This window comes from Camarhynchus parvulus, chromosome 6 (assembly GCF_901933205.1).
Source record: "Camarhynchus parvulus chromosome 6, STF_HiC, whole genome shotgun sequence".
NCBI lineage: Eukaryota > Metazoa > Chordata > Aves > Passeriformes > Thraupidae > Camarhynchus > Camarhynchus parvulus.
The window spans coordinates 17,742,897-17,764,808 of record NC_044576.1 but is presented as its reverse complement, the minus strand read 5'-3'; the positions used below and the strand labels follow the sequence as shown (position 1 = coordinate 17,764,808).

The 21,912-nt window shown below is 40.4% G+C and overlaps 1 protein-coding gene across 1 annotated transcript in view; it reads right to left on the bottom strand.

The window, feature by feature from the left end:
- The window catches only part of WDFY4 (WDFY family member 4), a 112,011-nt gene extending 93,847 nt beyond the window's left edge, over positions 1–18,164 (bottom strand). Inside the window, exons 1-11 of the mRNA XM_030950981.1 lie at positions 18,090–18,164; positions 13,909–14,191; positions 10,224–10,338; positions 9,510–9,613; positions 8,004–8,150; positions 7,458–7,647; positions 6,180–6,369; positions 4,166–4,326; positions 3,377–3,829; positions 2,895–2,999; positions 1,889–2,079 (exon numbers count right to left, since the gene is read on the bottom strand). Coding sequence (XP_030806841.1) covers positions 1,889–2,079; positions 2,895–2,999; positions 3,377–3,829; positions 4,166–4,326; positions 6,180–6,369; positions 7,458–7,647; positions 8,004–8,150; positions 9,510–9,613; positions 10,224–10,338; positions 13,909–14,190 — 1,938 coding nt within the window. The 5' untranslated portion in view covers position 14,191; positions 18,090–18,164. The remainder of the gene's footprint in view (positions 1–1,888; positions 2,080–2,894; positions 3,000–3,376; positions 3,830–4,165; positions 4,327–6,179; positions 6,370–7,457; positions 7,648–8,003; positions 8,151–9,509; positions 9,614–10,223; positions 10,339–13,908; positions 14,192–18,089) is intronic.
- Positions 18,165–21,912: the final 3,748 nt, after the last annotated feature.

Genomic DNA, 21,912 nt, shown 5'->3' with positions numbered 1-21,912 from the left:
CTCAGTTAAGGTATTTTTAAAGTTTGCACAACAGTTTAGAGGAAAAAAGCCATAAAAAGTAAGATCTCAAGGCAATGAAGTCATTAGATTTTATCTAACTTCAATAGGCTTGAAGCAGGTTATAAGTGAATGCCACTTGACAATATAACACATATATAAAACCAACTTAAACTATTTTCCAATTCTGAATGTTATGGGCTTGCCATTTTAAAACAAATCTGGAAAAGCTATTAAGAACTGTGGAAGTAAAATCGGCGAGAAAAAGGAGCTTGCAAGGAAACAGTCTACTGCACTTAAATATAATTGATCCCAAGTTTTTGGGGTGTCACACATTTCGTTTTGTACAGGGACTTTTCAAATTTGATGCTGTACCTTTGCACATTGGAAAGGGTTAATTTCACATATACATCTCCCCAAGAGATATCCAATGAAAAAACTTTACTTCACAACCTCCTGAGGAGGAACAGTTTTTAACAGAAGTATATCTGCCTAGGACCTAGGACTGTGAGAACTGAAGGGGGAGGGGGCACTCTATTACTGTCATTCAATTTTGTATGATAATGTATCAAACCAGGCAGAGACTTCTGAGCAGGGAGTAAATTTAATAACTTAGAGTTGAAGTTATCAGGATGGCTTTAACACATTCCAGAGTAGGTCAACAATAAACACATTTCCTCCAGCTTTAACTCAGTTAGAATTTAATCACCTATGAGTTAGTATTCCTCTGTCTTGAATCTATAAAACTGATGTCTGCTGGAAACCCCCTAACTCAGTTAGTGCTAACAGAATTTATTTTGCACATTTCATTATTTGTTATTCCTCATAATTGTCCACGTGCCACACTGGAATACAGCAGTGCTAATTGCATTTGGACTCAGGCTTCAACAGCTAAATATACATTAGCAAATCAATCTGAATTTGTGTGTAACAAAATCACAGTCCCAATGGATAAGGAAAATAAATTCATTTGCTTACATTATATTTTAATACAGTTATCATTTGTCAAAATTAGACACAGAAGTTGCATTTATTTTCATATTAGTTTGGACACCAAACTCAACTTTTCCACAGGTATTGTTAAAGTTTACTCTTTCAAATCAAAGCTATAAACTTCATCCATTTAATTTTTTTTAATAACATGGTTCTTTTGTTATAGAAGCAGTTGTTATATTGTACAGAAAAGTGAATTGCATTCACACTTGACAGAGAAGGTAGAAAGAAATTTTAAAATCAGTGCTTACAACCGTGCTGAATTCTAAAATCAGTGCTTACAACAGTGCTGCCTTTCAACTGGATGTCTATGACCTATAAACCAAAATAAAGCACCGTGATTCTTTCCTCTGTTTCGTTGTGTAGGGATCAGACACTCTGGGGTCAATAGAGGCTATGACTAGTTCTAGTTTCTTCCTCCAAACATTCATAAAACTCTTCCTCTCCATTGCCTCATCTCTCTTACACTTGTGTTTGTGAGAAATGACAAAATTAGAGACGGCAAAGTTTCAATCTTGGAAACTTATTAGAATGAAGCTGTTTGTCTAATGCCTTTCCTGGCTCTTCCAATCTTACTGCTTCACATCTTACATCCTCTCTCTACAAATCCACTTTCATTCACATTTGTTTCTCCTTTCTCTGTCACATTACATAGAACTGATCGTACAACTGTGCCTTTAGCATTTCCATTTTTCCCTCTTGCATTACCATTTAAGTCTTCAAAATACTTTGTAATCTGATACTGAGTGAAGGTATTGACCACACAAGCATTGCTAAAAATCAAAGTGCCCAAGTTACCATAATCTAGAGCTGGTCTATGACTCTTTCTTCTGCTCTTGCATCTTAAAAACAGATCATTCCCAAGAAAACAATGCCCAAGTGAGAGCCATGTTATTACCTTCAGAAGATCTAGTTTCAGGTGCAGTTCCCATTGAGTGGAAGAACAGAGGGCCCCAATAATAATGCTCATATATTCTTCATAGTTGATGACTGATAACTGCTCCAAGATGTTGAGAGTAGCACTCCTGTAGCACTCATCATCCAAAAATATCTTGATATATGGCACCATTCCATAGTCCTTCAGAACAACTAGGGACAAACACCTTATCATTTTTTAGTTAAACTACCCTTTGCTTGTAGTTTTTACAGGCAGATTTTCAGTGTTGGTGTGAAGTGCCACATTTCTACAAATACAGCAGGACAGGTAAGAGGAGCAGCTGGTTAAGCTAAAGATGACAGAAACTGAATGGCACATGAATAACTAGGGATAAAATGACTGGATGACAATAATTTCCAATCATCAGAGATTACAGGTTCCCAATACAATAAAAAGACACCTTAGTTTCAGCTTAAGCATCTCTTTCATTTAGGAAGGGAACTTTTTGATAGTTTCTGAAAATATATTTACACCATGCAAGATGCTGCAAACATGATGATTCTAGGGTTCAAGAGTGAATTGAGTGGATTCCTGTACTCCATAGTGTTCACTCTTGTGCTACTGTATTCCACAAGATTCCCTACCAACAGGTATAAATTTTTAGGTATAACACAAACATAGGAGTGTTCCTCAGCATGCACCTGATCCAATCAACAAGCGATACACAAGAGTCAAGTACACACACTTTTTTTCTACAAGCTAAGTTTGTGCATCCTATATAAGCATTCCAGGAGTATGCACATGGATGAAGGAAACAAGCTAACTACTGGGACAAAGCTTATTATGCAGGATGAGAATACCTTTGTCACATTTCTTCCTAGTGTAACAGTTATTCCTACACTTCTTGCTTTTTTCCTCCATTTTTGACTGAAGCACAGAAGTCAAAAAAATTGTTGATGTTCCTTAAGACCATGGCCACTTACCACCAAATATCATGAGGGTAACACAGTCATGTGTATTTCCTTACCCGTGTTCCTCACAGACCTTGCTGTAAGGGCAGCCACCATTTTCAGCATCACAACATTTAATTCCTTCTCAGTGCCTTCTTTCGGGTTAGGCAGAGGAGTTCCAGCTGTCAGCATATTAAAAGTTATGTTACAATATACAGGAAATGGAAGGAAGTATTTTTCTTGCTCCAGTCTCAAGCTTGTATTCTAGAGAACCCCAAATTAAGGCCTGTTTAAAAGTGTGGGCTGAAGGGTACCACCCAGAAAAATTCAACATACACTAGCAAAGAAGATCCCAGAGCTATTTAGGCTAGTGAGCAGGAAAATAAACAGCAAAGATTTCAGAGAGGACCCAGCTTGTGTGTCAAATTTAGGCCAATTGGCTTGAAGACAAAATCTAGCTACTCAGTATAAAAACCACATAAATTTACTGTGGAAAAATATTATTATTCTTATTGATCTGCCTACTTCAATGGTCATTGTGAGTGGCATTAAGTCGTACCTGATTTCCTCAGGATCTTGGCTTCCTTCCTCAAGAGTGCCAGCAGTAGGCCTAAGAGCCCAGAGTCACGGAAAATGTCACTAAATAACAGGTCCTTCTGGGTCATGCTGAGAAGGCACTGGAGAGCTGCTAAGGTGCAGAATGGCACTATGTTTTCCTTTATCAAATACTGAACCTTCTTCAAAATCTCATGGGGAACATAGGACAGGTCCAGGACTATGGACTCCACCAGTCTGAAGAACTGGACTTGGACTGGGTGTGGTTTGAAATGAATGATATCAGTGAATTGGTTGATAGGTTGCAGTGTCCATTCCAGAAGAAAGAAGTTCACGCTGTCCCAAGCCCATATGGTACCAATGGCTGCCAAGATTCTTCCACACAGGTGCTGATCATTGCTTCTCTGGAAAATGGATTGCAGTACCTGGAAAGGCTGGAGGTTTTTCACTGTCATTCCTGTGTGGAAAAAACCCAGGTGCGATCATTTTTACATGAGTGTCATTCAAGTCTGCAAGCATCCTAATTGTAATGTTAGATCATCTGAAAGTGGAAATGAGAGCAAAAGACACGAGGGATGTGAATGGGAGGCATATTCTTGAGCTTGGATAAGATGCCAGAGCTAACATGGTCATTTCAGTTTGATATAGGTGGCACTCAGGCTCCTGCAGCTCTGACACATAGATCTGAAGATGCCACATCATACTCCTTTCCTCCATATTAGGACACAAAATGAATTTGCTATGACCCACCTAGCCAGCCACATGTGCACGCACACACACATATATACCATACCAGAAGGCTGTGTCCGTTCAAAATCAAAGTGTGGCAATTGTGGGTGCACAATATTGCCAGAAACTTTCAGTTCAGTTTTTCCACAGGTTGTAAGGCAAGTCAGGATGTCCAAGATCTCATCCAGATAGGGATCTCCTTCATTTTGCGGCAAACCTTCACATCTAGGAATAAAACTCAGGACAGTCATATATTCATGCCTTAATTATGCAACACTTTGGATACATCATCAGGCACAGCGTACACAGAATAATCCACACCATGGTGGCACACTGAATCAGAACAAAACCTACAGACTGAAGGAAACTAAAGTGACACTGAAAGAGTCTTGTTAACAAAAAAGATAAATGTTTTAACTTAGTCCTGTTATATGTCCTTAAAAAAAAAAAAAGCTAACTCAAAACAAGTCAGATTTGGGGGATAAAAATTTAAACTTTGTGAGAATTCAAATAATTAAAACACACTTAATATAAAAAGGTGGACATATGGTTGGCAAGATAAGAGACTCACTAACTAAGATAAATAACAGAAAAATCTTATCCCTGAGGAACAGAAAAATATTATATTGCCTGAGCTTTGTGAATCAGACATGAAGCTGTCAGGTCTCTCCTAAGTAAGGAAATACTTTGAAATGTGACCCCAGATTTGCCATCGTTCATAGACTGAAGTGACAGTTTGTCAAAGGACAGAGAGCTGTTTAGCACATCATCTTATTCTGTAATTCTAAAATGGGTCAATTCTTAAGGAAAACTGCATCATCTGGGCATGGGTTAGAGGCAGAGAAATAGACTAATACAGTTAGGTTAGAAAAATCTCTGAAGAAAACAACAAAATATTCTGGTTTCACCTAAACATGAATAAGAACAAAAGAGAGCAAATGCTTTGTTTCAAAGAATGCTATTAGCAAGATTCTTTTTATCTGAAGAAAAAGTTCTAACCATCAGAGAAGAGGGTACCTGCTCCTACGAAACATTCTGGAAAGAACTCTCCATCTATCCCTTTCTGCCAGCATGTGCTGGGAATGAAGACTAATCTGAAGCCCTAAGCATCTGTTATTTCTGTCTCTTCAGCCTAGTTACATCAGTTGAAAAGGATGGGGACAGTCATAGCCCTTATGGAAAAGGATTCCATGTTTCCTGCCCTAACATGTCTAGAATTTAATCAGAAATATGCATTTAAACACAGTTTATTTACAAGAGAAATCTAGACAGTCTCTGGTAACTGAAGAAAACTCTGCCAGAAAAACTTGTTTTTTCCCAATCATAAGTTAATAATTTTGTGCCAGTCAAAAATCATGAACTGGCATAGTCACTCAGAGATATCTTTGACTTCATTATTCAATTTACAATCCTCTAGATCCAAATTACAAAATACCCTCCCCACCCCAGTCATTGTTCAGGGACCAAAGTTTTCCAAGTGTTCGATGAATACTACAACAATAGGCAAATCCAGAATGGAAACAAAAACATCTGGAAATGCCCTCTTCAGATGATAAAGAAACTCAGCCTGGTGCAACAACAAAGGTGACAAGGAGAGCAACAGATTCTGCTTTTTACTTTGGATTAGGATAACTAGTGGGGATTTTTCCTGATTTATGCTCATCTGGGTTCTGCAGAACGCAAACATCTCAGATTTAGGATTGGGTGGGTTTTGTTTGCTTGTTTTTGCCCAGCAAGGAGATAGTATTTCCCTCCCTAGCTGACTGCATTCCTGGATTAAAAGCTCACCTTAACTGAGACAAATGTCTCTGACCTACATCCTCTGCAGACTAATTGATGAAGAACCTTTGTCTTGTGTTCAAAAAGTCCCCATTCCACCTGCAAACTAACTTCCCCTATACTGTTCTCCTTCTGTTATGGCTAAAGTAGTAAAAGTTATGCACTGCTTCCCTTCCTAATATAGCAATGCTTTGCATCCACACAGAGTTACCTATGTGATTCATATTTTAAGAGACCACTTTGCATTCTGAAAATTAAGCTTTACCATGCTCTAGAAGCCTACTAGAAGCCTCTCTTACCTGAGTAAAATTTTTAGCAGGAGTTGGTAGCCATCATTATTTTCAAACTCTGTTAATAAAGCTGATGATACAGGATAAGAATCTTTCACAAAGCACAACACAATGCTGGCAGCTTCACACACATCACAAGCAGGTAGAGTATCAGCCAATGTAAAGAGATTCTGAACAGCTATTTTAATGCAGTCAACAGCTGTAGAAAAAATACAGAAGGTATTTAAGAACTGACAAACAAATATAAAGTTACTAACAAAAATTAAACAAATTTGAAGTTATTTCCCCAGTAAAATAGGAGTCAGATAACTGTTTTTCTACAAAGATAAGGAAAGAGGATGTATGAATATCATACTCACTTCAGAAGCATTGCTGGCTTTAAAATAGGCATTCATTTCTTTGTTTTACTACCAGAAACTGAGTTAAGCTCAGGAGTATAAGCTTTCAACCCCCCAACTCACCAAAATTCATATATAGTGAATCCAGCTGTCTGAGCACAAGGTAAGCAGAAACTAACAGATTTAATTGTCTCATACTAAGTCAATCACACATTCTGTGCAGAGTTCACAGATTCATTCTTTGCTCACTGAAGCACATACAATGGGGTACACACATTTCACTTTGAGAAATGAAGCCTACTTTTCTTGTCTAATCTCATGGCCAGTCCTTCCAGGGCAGCTTCAAAATGTCCAAATAGTTCTTTCCATCTCACTCAGGAAGTCAAGTCTTTTATTTTAAAAGATAAAAACATCTATATGCATTTACTCTGTGACATGGAAAACTGATGGTATTTTGTGCATTATAAAACTATTTTTTCACTTCTAAGAAATTGAGACTTGTGACCTTTGTACTTCTAAATAAGAAAAAAAATTGCTTGAACTAATAAAGCCTAGAAAGAAGAGAGGGCTTAACCACCCCTGTTGTTGTCCAAAAGATACCATTACTCTCACTCCAGCCTTGTATTTAGTGTTCATGAAGCTCAGACCCACAGACTGAGTCACACAATTTAAGAAAAAACATAATACATCTTCCTCTTGCCTATGTCAGTGTGATTAAGTGGGACTGGCTCTTGCCTGTATTTTAGAGGTATTTTTATGTTAAAAATCCTTCAGTTTCCAGATGACTATCAGTACTAAATAAAGCTCCTCTCTACTAAGTCACAAGCCCATGCTTTGCAGCTGACTTCTGGATGATGTAAGGGAGATTACAGATGATGTAATCTATCCTGGGGAGACTCCTTTTGGTAATTCATTCTCAGGGGAGTGATGGGGAAAGAAGAAGCCAAACCTTGTAGATACACAATACTGTTTTTGGTCTGAGCCTTTGAAATTGTTCTTAGCACACAGCCTGTAGGTACTTTCCAGGAGTGGCTGCACTGGTCCCACAGAGAAGAAGTTGCTATAATTAATGACTGAAGTTTATCAGCTGCCAGCAGTTCCTCTATGCCTTGTTCCTCTTTGTACATGTTAAGCATTATCTGAAAAGCAAACAAATATCAGCTACAATAAACACCTCTAGAGATACTCAGGAGATGAAGAAAAACCCATTGGGGAAGATGGTAAGTTTGATACTAATGCCAGGAGAAAGGATGCAGTGAAATGAAGAAGTAAAACTACCACCAAGATATTCTTAATGGATTTTCCCAGATAAAGTCATGGTTTTTTGTTTAGTAAAAAAAATATGAGATAGTTTTTATGTGGCTCCTGATGCTTATTCAACATTTTGCAGTCCAAGCTTACAGATTTTTTGGCAGTTTGAATCAAATGCATAACTAAGAGCATAAGTGAACATCTGAGTACCCAGGTCAAATGAACCCCCAAATGCACATCTCACCTTAACAAGCATTTCCTGAGTTTGGGCATCATCTTCACTTGTCTCCCTGTCATCACTGGTTTTCTTCAGAGGGACAGTAAAGAACAGGTACAGGCACTGCATCAGAGCAGCTGGGAGTCCAGATCCAATAATGTTCCACATAGTCCTCTAAGAAGAAAAATACAATCAGCTCCTCCAGAAGCTGATGACAGTTTCCTTGTGTTCCTACACACTCAGAATAGTCATGGAAGATGAAAGACCCACTTGGGCATTTTACCCTCATGGGTGCTCTAGGGCACACAAGACTGGCAGTCACACAGCATGGCTGTGAAATCCATTGGCAGAATAAAATACACTTTGTGTTGCTGTAGCTGCTCCCAGGACTTCTTGCTCCAGCTGAACTACAGCTTTGGCAGTACTCTGTCCTGCATATGGAGACCTGTAGTCAGTGAAGCACCAGCCTGCAAACTAACTAGCAGCTGGACCAACAGCAAGGCCAGGGACAGACAGTGCCCCCTTTACCATTACTTTCCAGGACACTCTGCGGCTAGAGAGGCCTGGAATGCTGAAAGCATGAATTCTCTACTCCCTCCTGATTCAGAATAGCAGCAGTTTACCTATAATGCCTTCACTTTTTAACATATTGAATAACTGCACACACTTCTCATTACAGGTTTTATAAATGCAAGCGACAGTTTCTTCACAGTGTTTCTCAGTACTTAGTTTCCTCTCATCTTCAGTATGGCTGCATAGAACTTCCAGAGAAGTCCCAGTGTGTGTGTTTGGCACACAGTAGTCATAACAAAAATCAGCACCAAACTAACAGAAGAATGAGGTTTGTGATATGAAGTTTTGTATGTGTGCTATAAAAAATGGCAACGTCTTAAACCTGTGAAAAACACATCAGAAACATCATGTTGTGACTAGCTATATATATAATTTTATAGAGCTCCTTATGATACAGAACATATCCGCTATAATCTGACAGTAAGATTTTATTTTTGTGTGTCTTTGAACAAGAAAGACTAACACAAACTGTTTTACTAAATGTCAAGGATAAACACGCCACAGATGCCACCAGCAGGCTGTACTCCTGATGCCAGTCTGCATTTGGGATGGCTGTACAAGTAGAGTTTGTGAAACACTTCAAAGTGAGAGACTATCAGGATTGAAAAGTCAACCACTGTATTACCACACAGATTTTTACTATTCATCTTTTTGATATGCAAACTGACTGATAAAGAATACACAAAAAGATACACAATGGTGGGGAGGGAAACATTAGAAAAAACAGCCATCTGACAACCAAAATTAAAAAGGTATCAGAAAGCACAAAATGGTCACTTCTATCTTTTAGAAAAGCCTGGCCTACAAACCAGGTGGTGTGTCCTTTAACTGTATACCTTGGGCATGCTCAAACTCAAAATATTAGGAACAATGCAAATACAGAGACTGGGGTGTTCCACTGTACCTACACAGTTCCTCTGAAATAAAATGGAAAACATGCTTTGTGATAGTTTCTCTTACCAAGTCAGTCTGTGAGAGCAGATACACTGATTTCAGGAGCAAATGGCCATCTCCTGCTTCCCCTTTCTGCTTAAGCAACTGCTCCAAAGCCACACGAGCCTCTTCTGTTATCCCAAAAACATTAAACTTTAATTCCGTAGTGAAAGATGAAAACACTGCATTTATGCTTTATCTATGCATTATGCATTTATCTATCACAGATCTGACAAATTTATCAAAATTACAGTAGCAGGAGTCCACTAAAGTAAACAGAAAAAAGTAAAATGATTTTGATTCAGCATCAAGCTCAGTTCATGTAAACTACATATTTCAAACTGACAAACTTCACCAAGAATACCAACTCAGTTCATGAAGCCTGGCAGCTGACAGCACAAAGAATGTACAACAGCCACCAGGAAAGCCATATGTGGTAGGAATGTTTTTCTCATTTAAGAAAGCTCCCCAGGATAGTGTATAACCTACTCTTTCACTCTCATCTGCATTATACATTACACACGTCCAGCTACAGAAGCTCCAAACTAAAGATCAGCATGGCATACAAGGCCAAATCCTCAGTGCAACCACCTCAAATCAGTGCTAGCTCACACCTACTAAAATATCTGGCTTGTTACACAGCATTTTCCTGGTCCCCCTTTATTTCCAGCACAGAGTACAACTGAAAGACACACATTTCCAGAATAACTGGATCCAGTGGAAATTGTATGGGATCTTTACCTGCAGGTTTTCCATTGAGGTTCCTCTTAATTTCTTTAGTCAGAAGCTTGGAAACCTCACTGGCTAACAGCTGAATGTTGGGGAATACAATTACTCCAGCAGACTGCTCCCAGGCCTGAAATCCAAGTGCAACTGTTAAGTCTCTGACGCATCATGTCTTTGGTAGGTTGACAAAAATGAATAAACATAAGTAAAGGAGCACAAGGCTAACATTCCTCTATAAAATTCAGTAGTCAGAATAATCCATTAAGCAGTATTTCTCAGACAGGCAGGAAGATGACACTTCAGATACAGAAGTCAGGCTGGAACTACCTTTTGAATCATGCAATGCACCTATTAGAGAGCTTTTTCAGCATTTTCTGTACTGAATACTATCCAAACAATGTAAATGTTGGTCATAACCTATGTCGCTGATTATTTGTATCAAAAATTCTATGCTAGCCCCCTTAAAAATATGACAAACAGCCTGAATAGACACAAAATTATAGACAAGTTTATAAACAATTTATGAATAGGTTTATAACTCCCTTGTTCAAGAACAGACAAGCAATTAAGTACAAAACTTACTAGATAAATAACAGGAAGACTTGTTGATTCCCTGAGTCTGACAAACAAACCCTTCTTATGTGTCTTAGCCCTGCTTTTGGGGGAAAAAAATTAAACATCAATAAAGAAAATACTCCAGCAGACTAATACTATTGCACCCAACCAGCCTCCAAGAACCAGGTGCCAGGTTCTTTTATATAAAACCTCTGATGATGCACACATTTATGTATTAGCAACAGCTCAGCATTCACCTCTAAAGACCAGTCTGAGATATCTCTGTCCTCAGCAAACTTGCAAATTTTTCTTTACAAGAGTCATCTCCTTTTAGAAGCTCTGAAATATCACACTGTAAGCCCCAATCATTAAAGGAAGAAAAATTATATATATCTTCCTAAAAAAAATTGGATCAGACATCCCATAGTACTTTCTGCCAAGAAATCAGTACAACTCTTCGTAAATGAAGATCCTCCACAAATACTATTCCCTTCCCTACCATGGCTTTCAGTTTCTTTTCTTTCATCACAGATGGCAGCCTGTGGACCAAGTGTCAGTCACCTCTCAGTAATCAGGCAAGCACCAACTTTTTACTTCATTTTACTGCAGTCAATAAGTAAAATGCACCCAAATCTTCTTTCTGTGCTACAAGAGTGAAATGTAATTGCACATTGTGCCTATTGTTAATTTTCATAAATCAGTCAATAATATTAAAAGCAAATTATCTTTTTTAGATTTTGACCCTAAGTTACTTTCAGAGACACTCCATTGCAGGAGCAAGATATACCAATTTGTCCACCTGTGATGCAGAAGGGAGGGAATATCTGTAAAGAGCAGACGCAAGCTGGGCAAACAAAATGACAAGAAACCTACAGTAACTTAAAAATACACAATGTATGTCATTAAGTTATGCCCTTTTTCAGAAGAAAGCAATGCAAGATTTCTGCCCCTCTTCCTCAAAGAGGAGCATCCTCTTTACACTTCAGAAAGGCCTCACTATACTCACTCTTCTGCTAACAGAATGAGCAGGATTAAGTTTTAGAAGCTCAGACCTTACACAGCAGAAAGTAGTAATCGAATGTTCATAGCAATGCTACTAGTCCATCTCCCTACAAAACAGGCCACTAATGTCCTGATTTGATTTTGTCAGTGCTCTTCCTTAGGGCCAAACACCAATCTTTAGAATACATTGTCGTTTAGGAACAGACTTAATTTCATATTCATGTCTGAGCCTACAGAATACCTGTATCTGGGAGCATATCAACATGACTCCATTGTAGGATGTCTGCCTTTAGGGGAAACTCAAATAATACTGTATCAAAGTAATCTGATTTTCTCTCTTCCTCTTAAATATTTAAGATTCTGCCATGAGTTCCCTGTGTCTGCTGTTCCCATCTGCCCTTCCTATTCCATAGTTCACGGAGAGACGCTAGCTCGAAACCAGCCATGTTATAGAACATTCTGATACTTTCTGAGGCACCAAGAGGGAAGATACAGAAGGCACATTAAAATGACTCCCAGCCCAGGGCCTGAATCACGAGCAGATGGCTGACATTTTCCTCCCACACCTTCTCCTTCTACGTCAAGAAGCAGCAGTGAGTAACGAGCCCCCACACCCCAGGTGTCTCCTGCTTGGTGACCCCTCTCTTCACCCAGCTGAGCAAGAGCTAAAGCACTAAAACAAAAAGGCAGAGATGCACTGGCATCTGCATGATCAGAACAGGAAAGTAAAAGCAGGAGAAAAAACCTTCCAAGGAGGGAGAGAACTCACACAGAGCCCATTGTTAAACAGGGTGGTTTCTGTAAGAACTTCACAACGTGTACCACTCAAACTGAGATGCATTTCCCCAAGCCAGCAGAAGGCTGGCATATGAAGGGAGTAAAAGTCATGTGGGGAAGGACTTGATGACTAAAAGCTAAAGGGCAAGATCCTCCAGAATGTACTCTTAAATGAATGGTGCAAAGCCAAAATGCTCTAGTCACACTTCTGGACCTAAATGCCTACAAAGCAGTGCAAAGCTCCACTAGCATATCTAAGAAAAGTGTAGAGAAAGAATCTCACACCTAGGGAATAAAATCAAGTGTTAAGCTAATGAAAAATTAACTTCTCCATTATGAATATATTCAGTAGCAAAGTTTCCTTTGAGAATTTAGAAGTCCCTTTTTTCAAGCATTACTGAAATTCAGTATCAGGATTTTCCAATCCTAAGGCTTGTGAAGTTCAGCCCTACAAGAAGGAAACACTTGATGCATATGCATATATACAACACTGCCAGTCCCTCAGCAATATTCATCTTGCCTCCTGGGAACAACTGTCCTTTGACCCTAAAGTACTGGTACTAAAATTTTTTTGCTTATTTATCGTGACATGTGAGAATTTTCTGCTATGTGGCCCAAATTTTAATTCCTAAGACTTCAAGATTTTATAACTTTTATAACCCGTGTTCTGCTTTCTCAGTTCTTTGAAAATTTCATTCCAAAAATTATCAGCACATTAAAGGCATTCTTGCTTTTCATACTTAGTTAAGGATCAGTAAATCCAAAGTTGTTGTATATAATCTCATCTCACCACAACTTGTTTATTTCATGCTCACTACATGGTATTCAAAAACTAAAGCTCTAATAGAACTCAAACATTGAAATTTTAGAATTTCAATTTAATAGTAAATTTGAGGCAGGAAAACCTCAATGGAAGAATTTCACATAAAGTTTGCAATACATTTCTTATGAAGACAGGAAGAAGCAGTTTAGAGAGATAATCTTCTATAGCAAGGTTTGTTCATTGGTCTGAATAATACCCTAGAAGCATTAAGGATGTTTGTTTTCCATGGACCTTCAAGAGGAAGTGTGCTGTTTTGGTCTGGGGTAGAGGCTGGTCTGGTTTCAATGGGGCTGTTTTGGATTTGTGCTCTACACAGGGCTGATAATAGAGATGTTGCTGTCATTGCTGAGCAGGGCTTACACAGACCCAAGGCCTTTTTGTGCTGCCACGCTGGAGAGGAGGCTCCCAATGGAGTAAAAGAATCTATCACCTAAAGGGATCCTGCTTCCGTTAACTACACTTGCTGTTTAGGTGACCACAGAATGGATAAGGCAAAAGAAACTCTAATTGTCACCTGCACCAAAGGCAATAAAGAGAACAAACCTTTAAGAAGAGGGGAAGAAATTCTAGCAGCCTTCTCTGTTGCTCCTCTGGGATGAGAAATGGAGTCACTTGTTCATATTCTACAAACTGTTTGCCCAGAGTCTCCCACAGGAGGGTATGGCTCTGGGGTAGCACATCCTCGCTGTGTGGTTGCTCATCCTCGCTGTGTGCAGGCTGCTCCAGCACTTCTGCTGTGTCTCCATCATCAGGGCTCTGCTCCTGCTGTTCTGCATTGTCAGGTGACTCCTCCAGCTGACACATGAGTTCAGCTGCTTCGTCCATGCTGAGAGGAGACCAGATAAATATACTGTGTTATTTACACCTCTTACCAGTCAACTCAACCATGAAATTAGACACTGACAGTTTTAACTGTTGGAGGTAGAGTTTAGAAATATGGAAACATTCTCAGTCCCTGACTCTTTTCCAATTTTAATGGCAAATCAACCTGCTCCTGGACAAGAACATTACTACCCTGCAACTGCATGAACAAGCTCTCTTCTATGAGATGTATGCATGTGCTATACAACTCATCTGGGCTTTGGCAGAACAAACCAGTAAACCACACAACAAATCTGGATTCCAGCCCCAGCTTTGCCACTGAGGCAGGCCTTCTCCCTTATACCTCAGCTACCCCAATTGTAAAAGTTCTAACTATTACTATCAGCAGATCTGCCATAGAAGAACACTAAGAGCCAGGTTACACATTTCATTGGGTATGGATGCTAAACCTAGCTGCACATCACTGATATATTCCCCACCTAGAGTGGGGCTGAAGCCCATCTGGAATAGCAGCTGTGTGGAAAAGCCGAAGATTCCTCATAGAGCTCTTCTGGCCCCAAGAGGCAGCAACATTCAGCTCTTTGTGGCAGATGTACAGCTCTGTACAATAGGTATTTTCACAACAACGCTGCTTGTTTTGCTGATCCTATAAACTGAAGTGGATATGCTGCAATGAAGGAGCATGGTGCTTCTGGCACTCTCATTTCTATCAAAATTAAAATGTGATTTTAATTTCATCTTACCCCAAGTCCTCTCATCTACTTTACAGGTATTTTTTCATCCATAGTGTTCTGGGGCCTCACTCAGCCCTACTTTTTTGCCACAGCCCCTGAGAGCTCACCCTGCTATGCTGAGCCTACATCATGACAGCACTTACACCAAAGGAGATCAGGCTTCTCCAGTTTCCATCAGAGTCATCCACATGCTTACTGGAGTCTAGGTCATTGTCTGACCACTCCTGAGACTACAACAGGACAAATTATGACAGTGTGGGTGGGCAGATGGGAGATGTCACCAAGATGAATGTAGCTCACTTTGCTTACCATATATATTGTTTTTTAAGAGCTCAAAAGAGTATTTGAAAAATCATTGCTTCTCAAAGAAAAACACTAATCTACCTTCATTTCTGGGAAATAGGTTCTTTCTCTACAGTGTCTTTGATTGCCATTCCACCATTTCAATAAAAATGCCAAAAAAGCAAATGTAACTAAAATTCTGAGTCAGATCTGCATTACCAACACATACATACATGAAAATAAAATTTAAAAGACAGTATTATGAGCCTGGCTTAGAATTATGAGCCAACACTAAAACAACATTTGGGATTCTCTTCCTTCTTCATCCATCAGTTACACAACTAGCTTTCTACTTGCATTCTGCCCACTCCGTGCCAGATGAACCAGTCTCACTTCCACACTCCTGCAGTAGCGCTGCACCACAGAGATGAAGGGCAGGGCATTTATCTTGTCACTGTGAACCACCACTGTGCACCACACCACCTGCAGCAAGATGATGGTCCCAGCAGACATTTGTGCTTTGATGCAAATGCTGGTCCTTCATACTGCAGCACAGGCTAGCTTATTTTACCACAGCCCATACTCTGTCCTTTGCTGGGAGATGGAGGCCCACATAATTTTGATTGGTCCCCAAGGAACAGTCAGTCTGGAACTTCCTATCTCCACAACATTTTGTGTTTTGCTGCTGTGTTGTTTTCCTTAATTATCTGTATTAAGACAACAAGCCTTATGAGAAGAAAAAGTGTGGTGACTGCACAGAGTAAACAGGAAGACTCTGTTCCTCATGACTGTGTGGGAGTTACATTTGTCATATGTTATACTTAACTCTGGTGTGGGATTTTGACCCACTTGAGTCATCCTGAAGCTGTGAGTGTGTTGGTTGAGAAAGCCTGGGTGCTGTTCTAGCAGTGAGCATAGTTCAGTTATGTTTTCAGTGAGGCTCAACTCGCATCCCAAATAGGAAAGCCATTCTCTTCCTCAAGGAGATCCCTCACCCTGGAAGCTCCTCTGCCAAGCCTAAATCAACGTTTACAAGTAACTCACTCCAGTGCCTACATTCACCGTGGTCTTCTGCACAGAAAAGCCCAAAGTGTTTTACAGAGGGATTCTATAAATGGTGGAATTAATCATGGGGAGGTGAAATGAAGTGCTTCCACTGGCCTCAAATGAAGGTCAGTGTCTGATGAGTCAGCTCCCTGAGCTGCACTGCATGGCCCAGGAAATGTGGTTACCAATTTTCTCTTTCTATTTATATTTGACTGAGAAGGCCTTTCTTGTTTGGTGGCACAGTTAGAGCAAGCAGGGATAGCCTCTCACTCACTCTGTGAATCCCTGTAACGAAAGAGTCCATCCCAGCTCCACAGAAACTCTTACAACCAGTTACTCACAAACAACTTCCTCAGTGAAGATCAGCTTGTAACAGGCTATGTGAGACATTTAAAGTGTATGTGAAACACTTTAATCTCCAAAACTACATGAAAGCAAAAGGAAGATGATGATATTCCTTGGTATTTATTCCAACTATCTAGACTACAAAAGCCATGTCAGACTAAGTATCAGCACTCCAGTATTACTCTGTTGACTCTACTTGCACGATATGCTTTAAATATTATTTCCAATAGAAGCCTTTTCTTGCATCTAGAATTTGATTAGGACTTTTAAATCCTTTTACTTTTCTATTTATCTGGGAGGACAATTACTCTTCTAGACCAACCACAAAATCACATAGTTCATCATTCAAATATCTTTGGTATTAAGGACAACTTAGATATTTTGAAAGTCTTATATGTTGTCTCTTGTACACTCCACCACTTGTTCTGATCCTCAGTGAAAGTTAATAGCTTATTTCAGTTTTTATAAGTTTTTTGATTCTTAAGTTTGATAAGATACTTTTTGATAAGTATCATAATGATACAAAAAGTAAAATCTAAATAATAAATATTTTAAAAGATATAAAAGTGAAGACTAATCAAATAAATCTGATAGTATCATTCAGAGTGCAGTGTCAGGTTACAGAAAGAAAATGGAACTTAATCATGTCTTTTCCCTTTTTTTCTAAATAAAGCTTGTGTGAAATCACACAGCAATGTGGTTACATCTTTCCAGACTGAAAAGACAGAAGGGAAGAAAGGCCTGACCAAAACTGGCAGAAGGACCAGCAGAATACTGTTACTAACAGCTTACTAGCTGAACCAACATGATTTTTAAATGACATTTTAATTATATTTATCTGTGATTACCCCCTTCAGCAGTTCATAGAAGCATCCCATTCAGGTAAAAAAAATCCCAATTTGCACCAAGACCAAAAGACAATCAAGTCTCATACCAAAATTCAGGACAAAATTGGTCCCCTTTTTACAGTAAGTGTCTTTAAAAAATGTTAATTCAGCGTACATGGCAATCTCTAAATGTACATGAACAAGAAATAAAGACTGCAATTGGCCTCCTTATTTACTTCAACTGTTCAGATAACAAGAGACATACTAATACTAAAAAAAAATCAGACCCCTAGTTCTAGGACTACCAGCTTTAAAAATTCTTTCTCTAATATACTTTTCTTGGCTATTATATTCCAGAATTCTGTGCACTATCGGAAACACACAGCTCAGATCATCCCAAAATCCAGTGTGATATTCTTTTATGCTTGCTTCCTTTCATTGGCAGCCAAGATGACTCTTGAATGAACACAGTTATGACAGCTAATAATTGTAAATGCTAAAAACGGGAATTCCACCACTTCCTAAAGAAAACTGTCTTTGCACTGCAATTTAGAGTGAACTTCAACTGAATCTTTCACTAATTGAAAGTAATCCTATCAAAATATACCAGTGCCAGCCAATATTGGGTTCTGTTCTGTCTGCTTTCACAAACAGTCTCTTGACATACCTGGGCTCCTAGATGCGGTAGCTCCTATTGCAGTCAATAACCATATCCAGAGAAATGAGTGTTGCTGCTTCTGCCCTTCTAGGCATGTTGGGGTATGCAGTAGCTCCCACCCTGCTCTTTAAACTTTCCACTGTGAATCACCTGATTAGCTGCTGCACTTACTTCCTGAGGAAAGCAGAAGTGAAAAGCAAATGAGCCACAGCTTAGGAGCCATCAAGCTCCAAAAGCAATTCAGAACAGCTCAGCTAACACACAAATCTGGAAGGCACAGCATTCTTCTCCCTGCATTAAGAGTAACCAGGTATTTCCCCCCCTGTACCATATTCACAAGGGGGAAGGGGAGTGGGATTTGTTTAATTTTGGTTTTAAATTTAAGGCTTACAAAACTACTACCGGAATACAGCACCACAAAGCTCATGCCCTCTGTGCAACAATCTATGGCCAAAGTCAGGCAACTATTGTAGTCCTTCCTCAAATGCTGCACCCTTAAAATAAATACATTTGAATGGCAAGGGGAACTCTGTGTCCCTGACCTCTTTACTGAAATGGTCAAGGCAGCTACTCAGATCAAGAGGCAAACAAGCACTATAAGCTCACTGACAAGATAAATGAGCCTTGATTAGATAGGGGCTTGGGGGAAGATTACTTCTCAGTTGTCTAGTTGCCTTTTTGTTCTCCCTAATAACACATCTGAGAGGCTTTATAATGTTTGTTTGGTTTTTTTTAAGGGGAGGTGGAGTTTAAAGATTTTTACACGGGAAATTCAAGTGTTTCCAACAGCTTCTCCCCAGCAATTTTATGGTGATCTTGAGAACCAACAGGATCATGACCTTACAGTGACTGAAACCTGAGGGGACTCTACCCTAGGTGGTTAAAGCCACCTGTTTTCTGTTAACATCTGCTTTATTCACATGCTTGAAAAAGCATTCAGAAGGAAAACTAACCAACTTTCTCTTCCAACCAAGCTGCAACTTCGTTGCATGAAGTGCTGTTAATCCAGGCTGAAGACTCCTTGTAAATCATAAGCCAGGATAACAATTGCCTGTACTCCACAGGAACTCTGTTGATGCAGTGGTGCTCCTGGCACACAGCAATCTCAGAGGACAGTTCTCATCCCTCATGGGGAATGTCTTGTATTGGAATACAGGCATCAGCAAAATCATGAGGGTTCCGTTCATCCCTTTACACATTATACCAGGACTTAAGCAGAGCTGTAGCTTTGCAGCAAACAGAAATATACTTTAGATCCCAAGGAAAAGACTCTGCACCAGTCTATACATACAGTAGCCTCTCAGCTGACCAGGTTTTAGAAAGCATTAGGTAACTAAGTATAATTTAGAGAGTGTTTTCCAAGAAGATGCAAGGTCACCCGGAGCTGTGCACACTCGGGGCAGCTTCAGTGAATGTTGCATTTGGCCACTTCAGCGAGCCCCAGAGACACTTACAGCCCCTGCTGCACTGGTGTGGCTGCGGGGCCTCTGGCAGCTCTCAGCACAGGCTGAGCAAGCTCCTGCAGCCTCTGAAGCTCTGTGCCAACACATCTGCTGCTTTCCTGCTGTAGGCCATTCACATAACAGCTGATCCACTTCCAGCTGCAACCTAGCCCAACCCACACTGCTGAAATGAATGGCAGAAGAACAGAGATCCAGAAGAGACTATTAATACCAATCCAGAGAGAACACCACTCTCTTAGACTTCCTAACTCAGAACCAAGCCTAAGTGCACTCCATTTCCACCCTTTTGCTGCCACTTTAAAAGCACAGATGGTCATTTGCAGCAGCCCTGCCATGCTGTTTGGTTAAAGAGGTTTATTACCCAGAGATCTTCCCAATCCAGTGGTACCTCCTCACTAGATGATGTCAGAACTCCAGCAGACACACAACTGTTAGGAGAGCCACAGCAGAGGAAGTACCATTTCTCTTTTTCATACACTAACTGTTGATGGGCCTGAAAGTCCAGTTTCAACACGCCCACCCTCTTAATCTCTGCTTCACTGGAGCAAAACAGATATAACCAAATTATCTGTAGTAAAAATAATTCAAGGGCTAAAGGCAAACATTCAGTTCACATAGTAAGAAACAGTGCCACAACACCCTTTGTCAGCCTGGGTTGTTTATGCTAAAAACCCCTTTGTAATGTTCCTCCACCTACAAAAATGGGAAGAAAAATCCTTCTTTGTCCTCTTCCCTACAGTCTCAGGGAAACAACAACAACAACAAAAGACGTTTTCCACTTGCATTTGCATCTATGTCAGGGCACCTAGTTCAAAGAAACCTTCACTTTGTTTGAGACATCTAGAAAGGGCACTGAATCTCCCAGGAGCCAGCTGTACCAACACCACTGGAAACTGCCATCTGGCTGGGCAGCACTGTGATGAGATCCATGGCCCAGTGGAGATGGTGCCCTGCCTGAGCCAGACCTACAGCTGGTGTTCTGAGACAAGGATCCAGAGACCCAGATCCTTGTAGCTACAAGACCCACCTGTCTCACAGCATCCAGTACTGTCCCTCATGTTGCTTCTTGCCAAAATTCTCTCTTCTTTGCCACTTCTGTCTCCACACACAAGTGGAAAAACCCAGATTCATGCTTTTATATCTACAATACCAGACACACAAATTTATCTGATTGGTTCAGAATGCCAAGGATCACAGTACTTCAGCCTGAGTCTGGAGGTCAGTTAATGCAGATTTCCCCAAAAACACAACGTGCATTATGCTTCAGTTGTGTTACATTCACCAAATGGCTGGCTGGCTACAGCAAGAGCAGACACATCCTCTGGCTACTGCTGTGCCCCTGCCTTGCCTGAGCACTCAGAGTTCAGCCCAACTGCAAACCGAAACGGGATGGGGCTTTGGTGAAAAGTCTGTATTTCTCCCTTCTGCAGGTTTGTCTCCTTGTAGACATAAAAAATAAAATTCAACTGAATTTGCTGAGACAATAAATTTTTGTGCTGCACATTTGTAACCTTCAATCTAGAGAAAAAAGCAAGTGAAACATATGTTCCTTTCAACATTTCAGTGTCCAAAAGTTGAATTAGTGCAGGCTTCTCCCCACTCTTTGCCTTTTTTGCTAAAATCTATCATCTTTTCTTGATAAAAAGAAAGTTGATTAAAAAATGTTCTTAGAATGATTATTCATTTCTTTAGGGAAGCGGCTGTGTTTCATTTTCCTCCCCTCTTTTCAGTGGCAGAACGGAAGCTGACAGAGAAACCGCAGAGAAAGGCAACGCAGAAATTTAAACCATCTGCTTAACCATCATTTTCACTCATCATTTTTCTCAGCAAACCTTGAAATATGCGATGAAGGAGGCATTCAGCTCCCTCAGCACATCCTCCCAAAGAGGCAAAAGCAGCAGGCACAAGGAAGCTGCAGACGGGGGGTCTGAGCAGCTCAGCTCCTCTCCCCGGGCACAGCACAGGGGAGGCGTGGGGCAGCACCTGTACCCACCCCACCTCTTGGCCTGGGTCTCCTCTGGAGGTCCAGGCCCTGGGGGGGTGGAAGGAAAAGACAGCTTCTGTTGGTGCTGCCAGGCAGCCCCAGCTGAGCCAGGGCCCCTCCTGCCCAGGCCCTGGGCCCTGAGGGGAAGAAGGCGCCATGAGCCGGAGCACGGCCACGGCGCGCAGACTGCCAGGTAACTCTCCTGTCTGTGCACCTGCACGGGGGACTAACTGCAGCTTTACCTTAAATGCAGCTCATGCTGAGGAAATCATGAAACATAGCTGGTGAAGACATACAGTGTATCCACAAGGAGAGTGTTTCCTGCCTGCCCACATCCCTTGCACCTGAGCACTCCCAGCCTGTGCTGGGAGCCCCACACATCCCA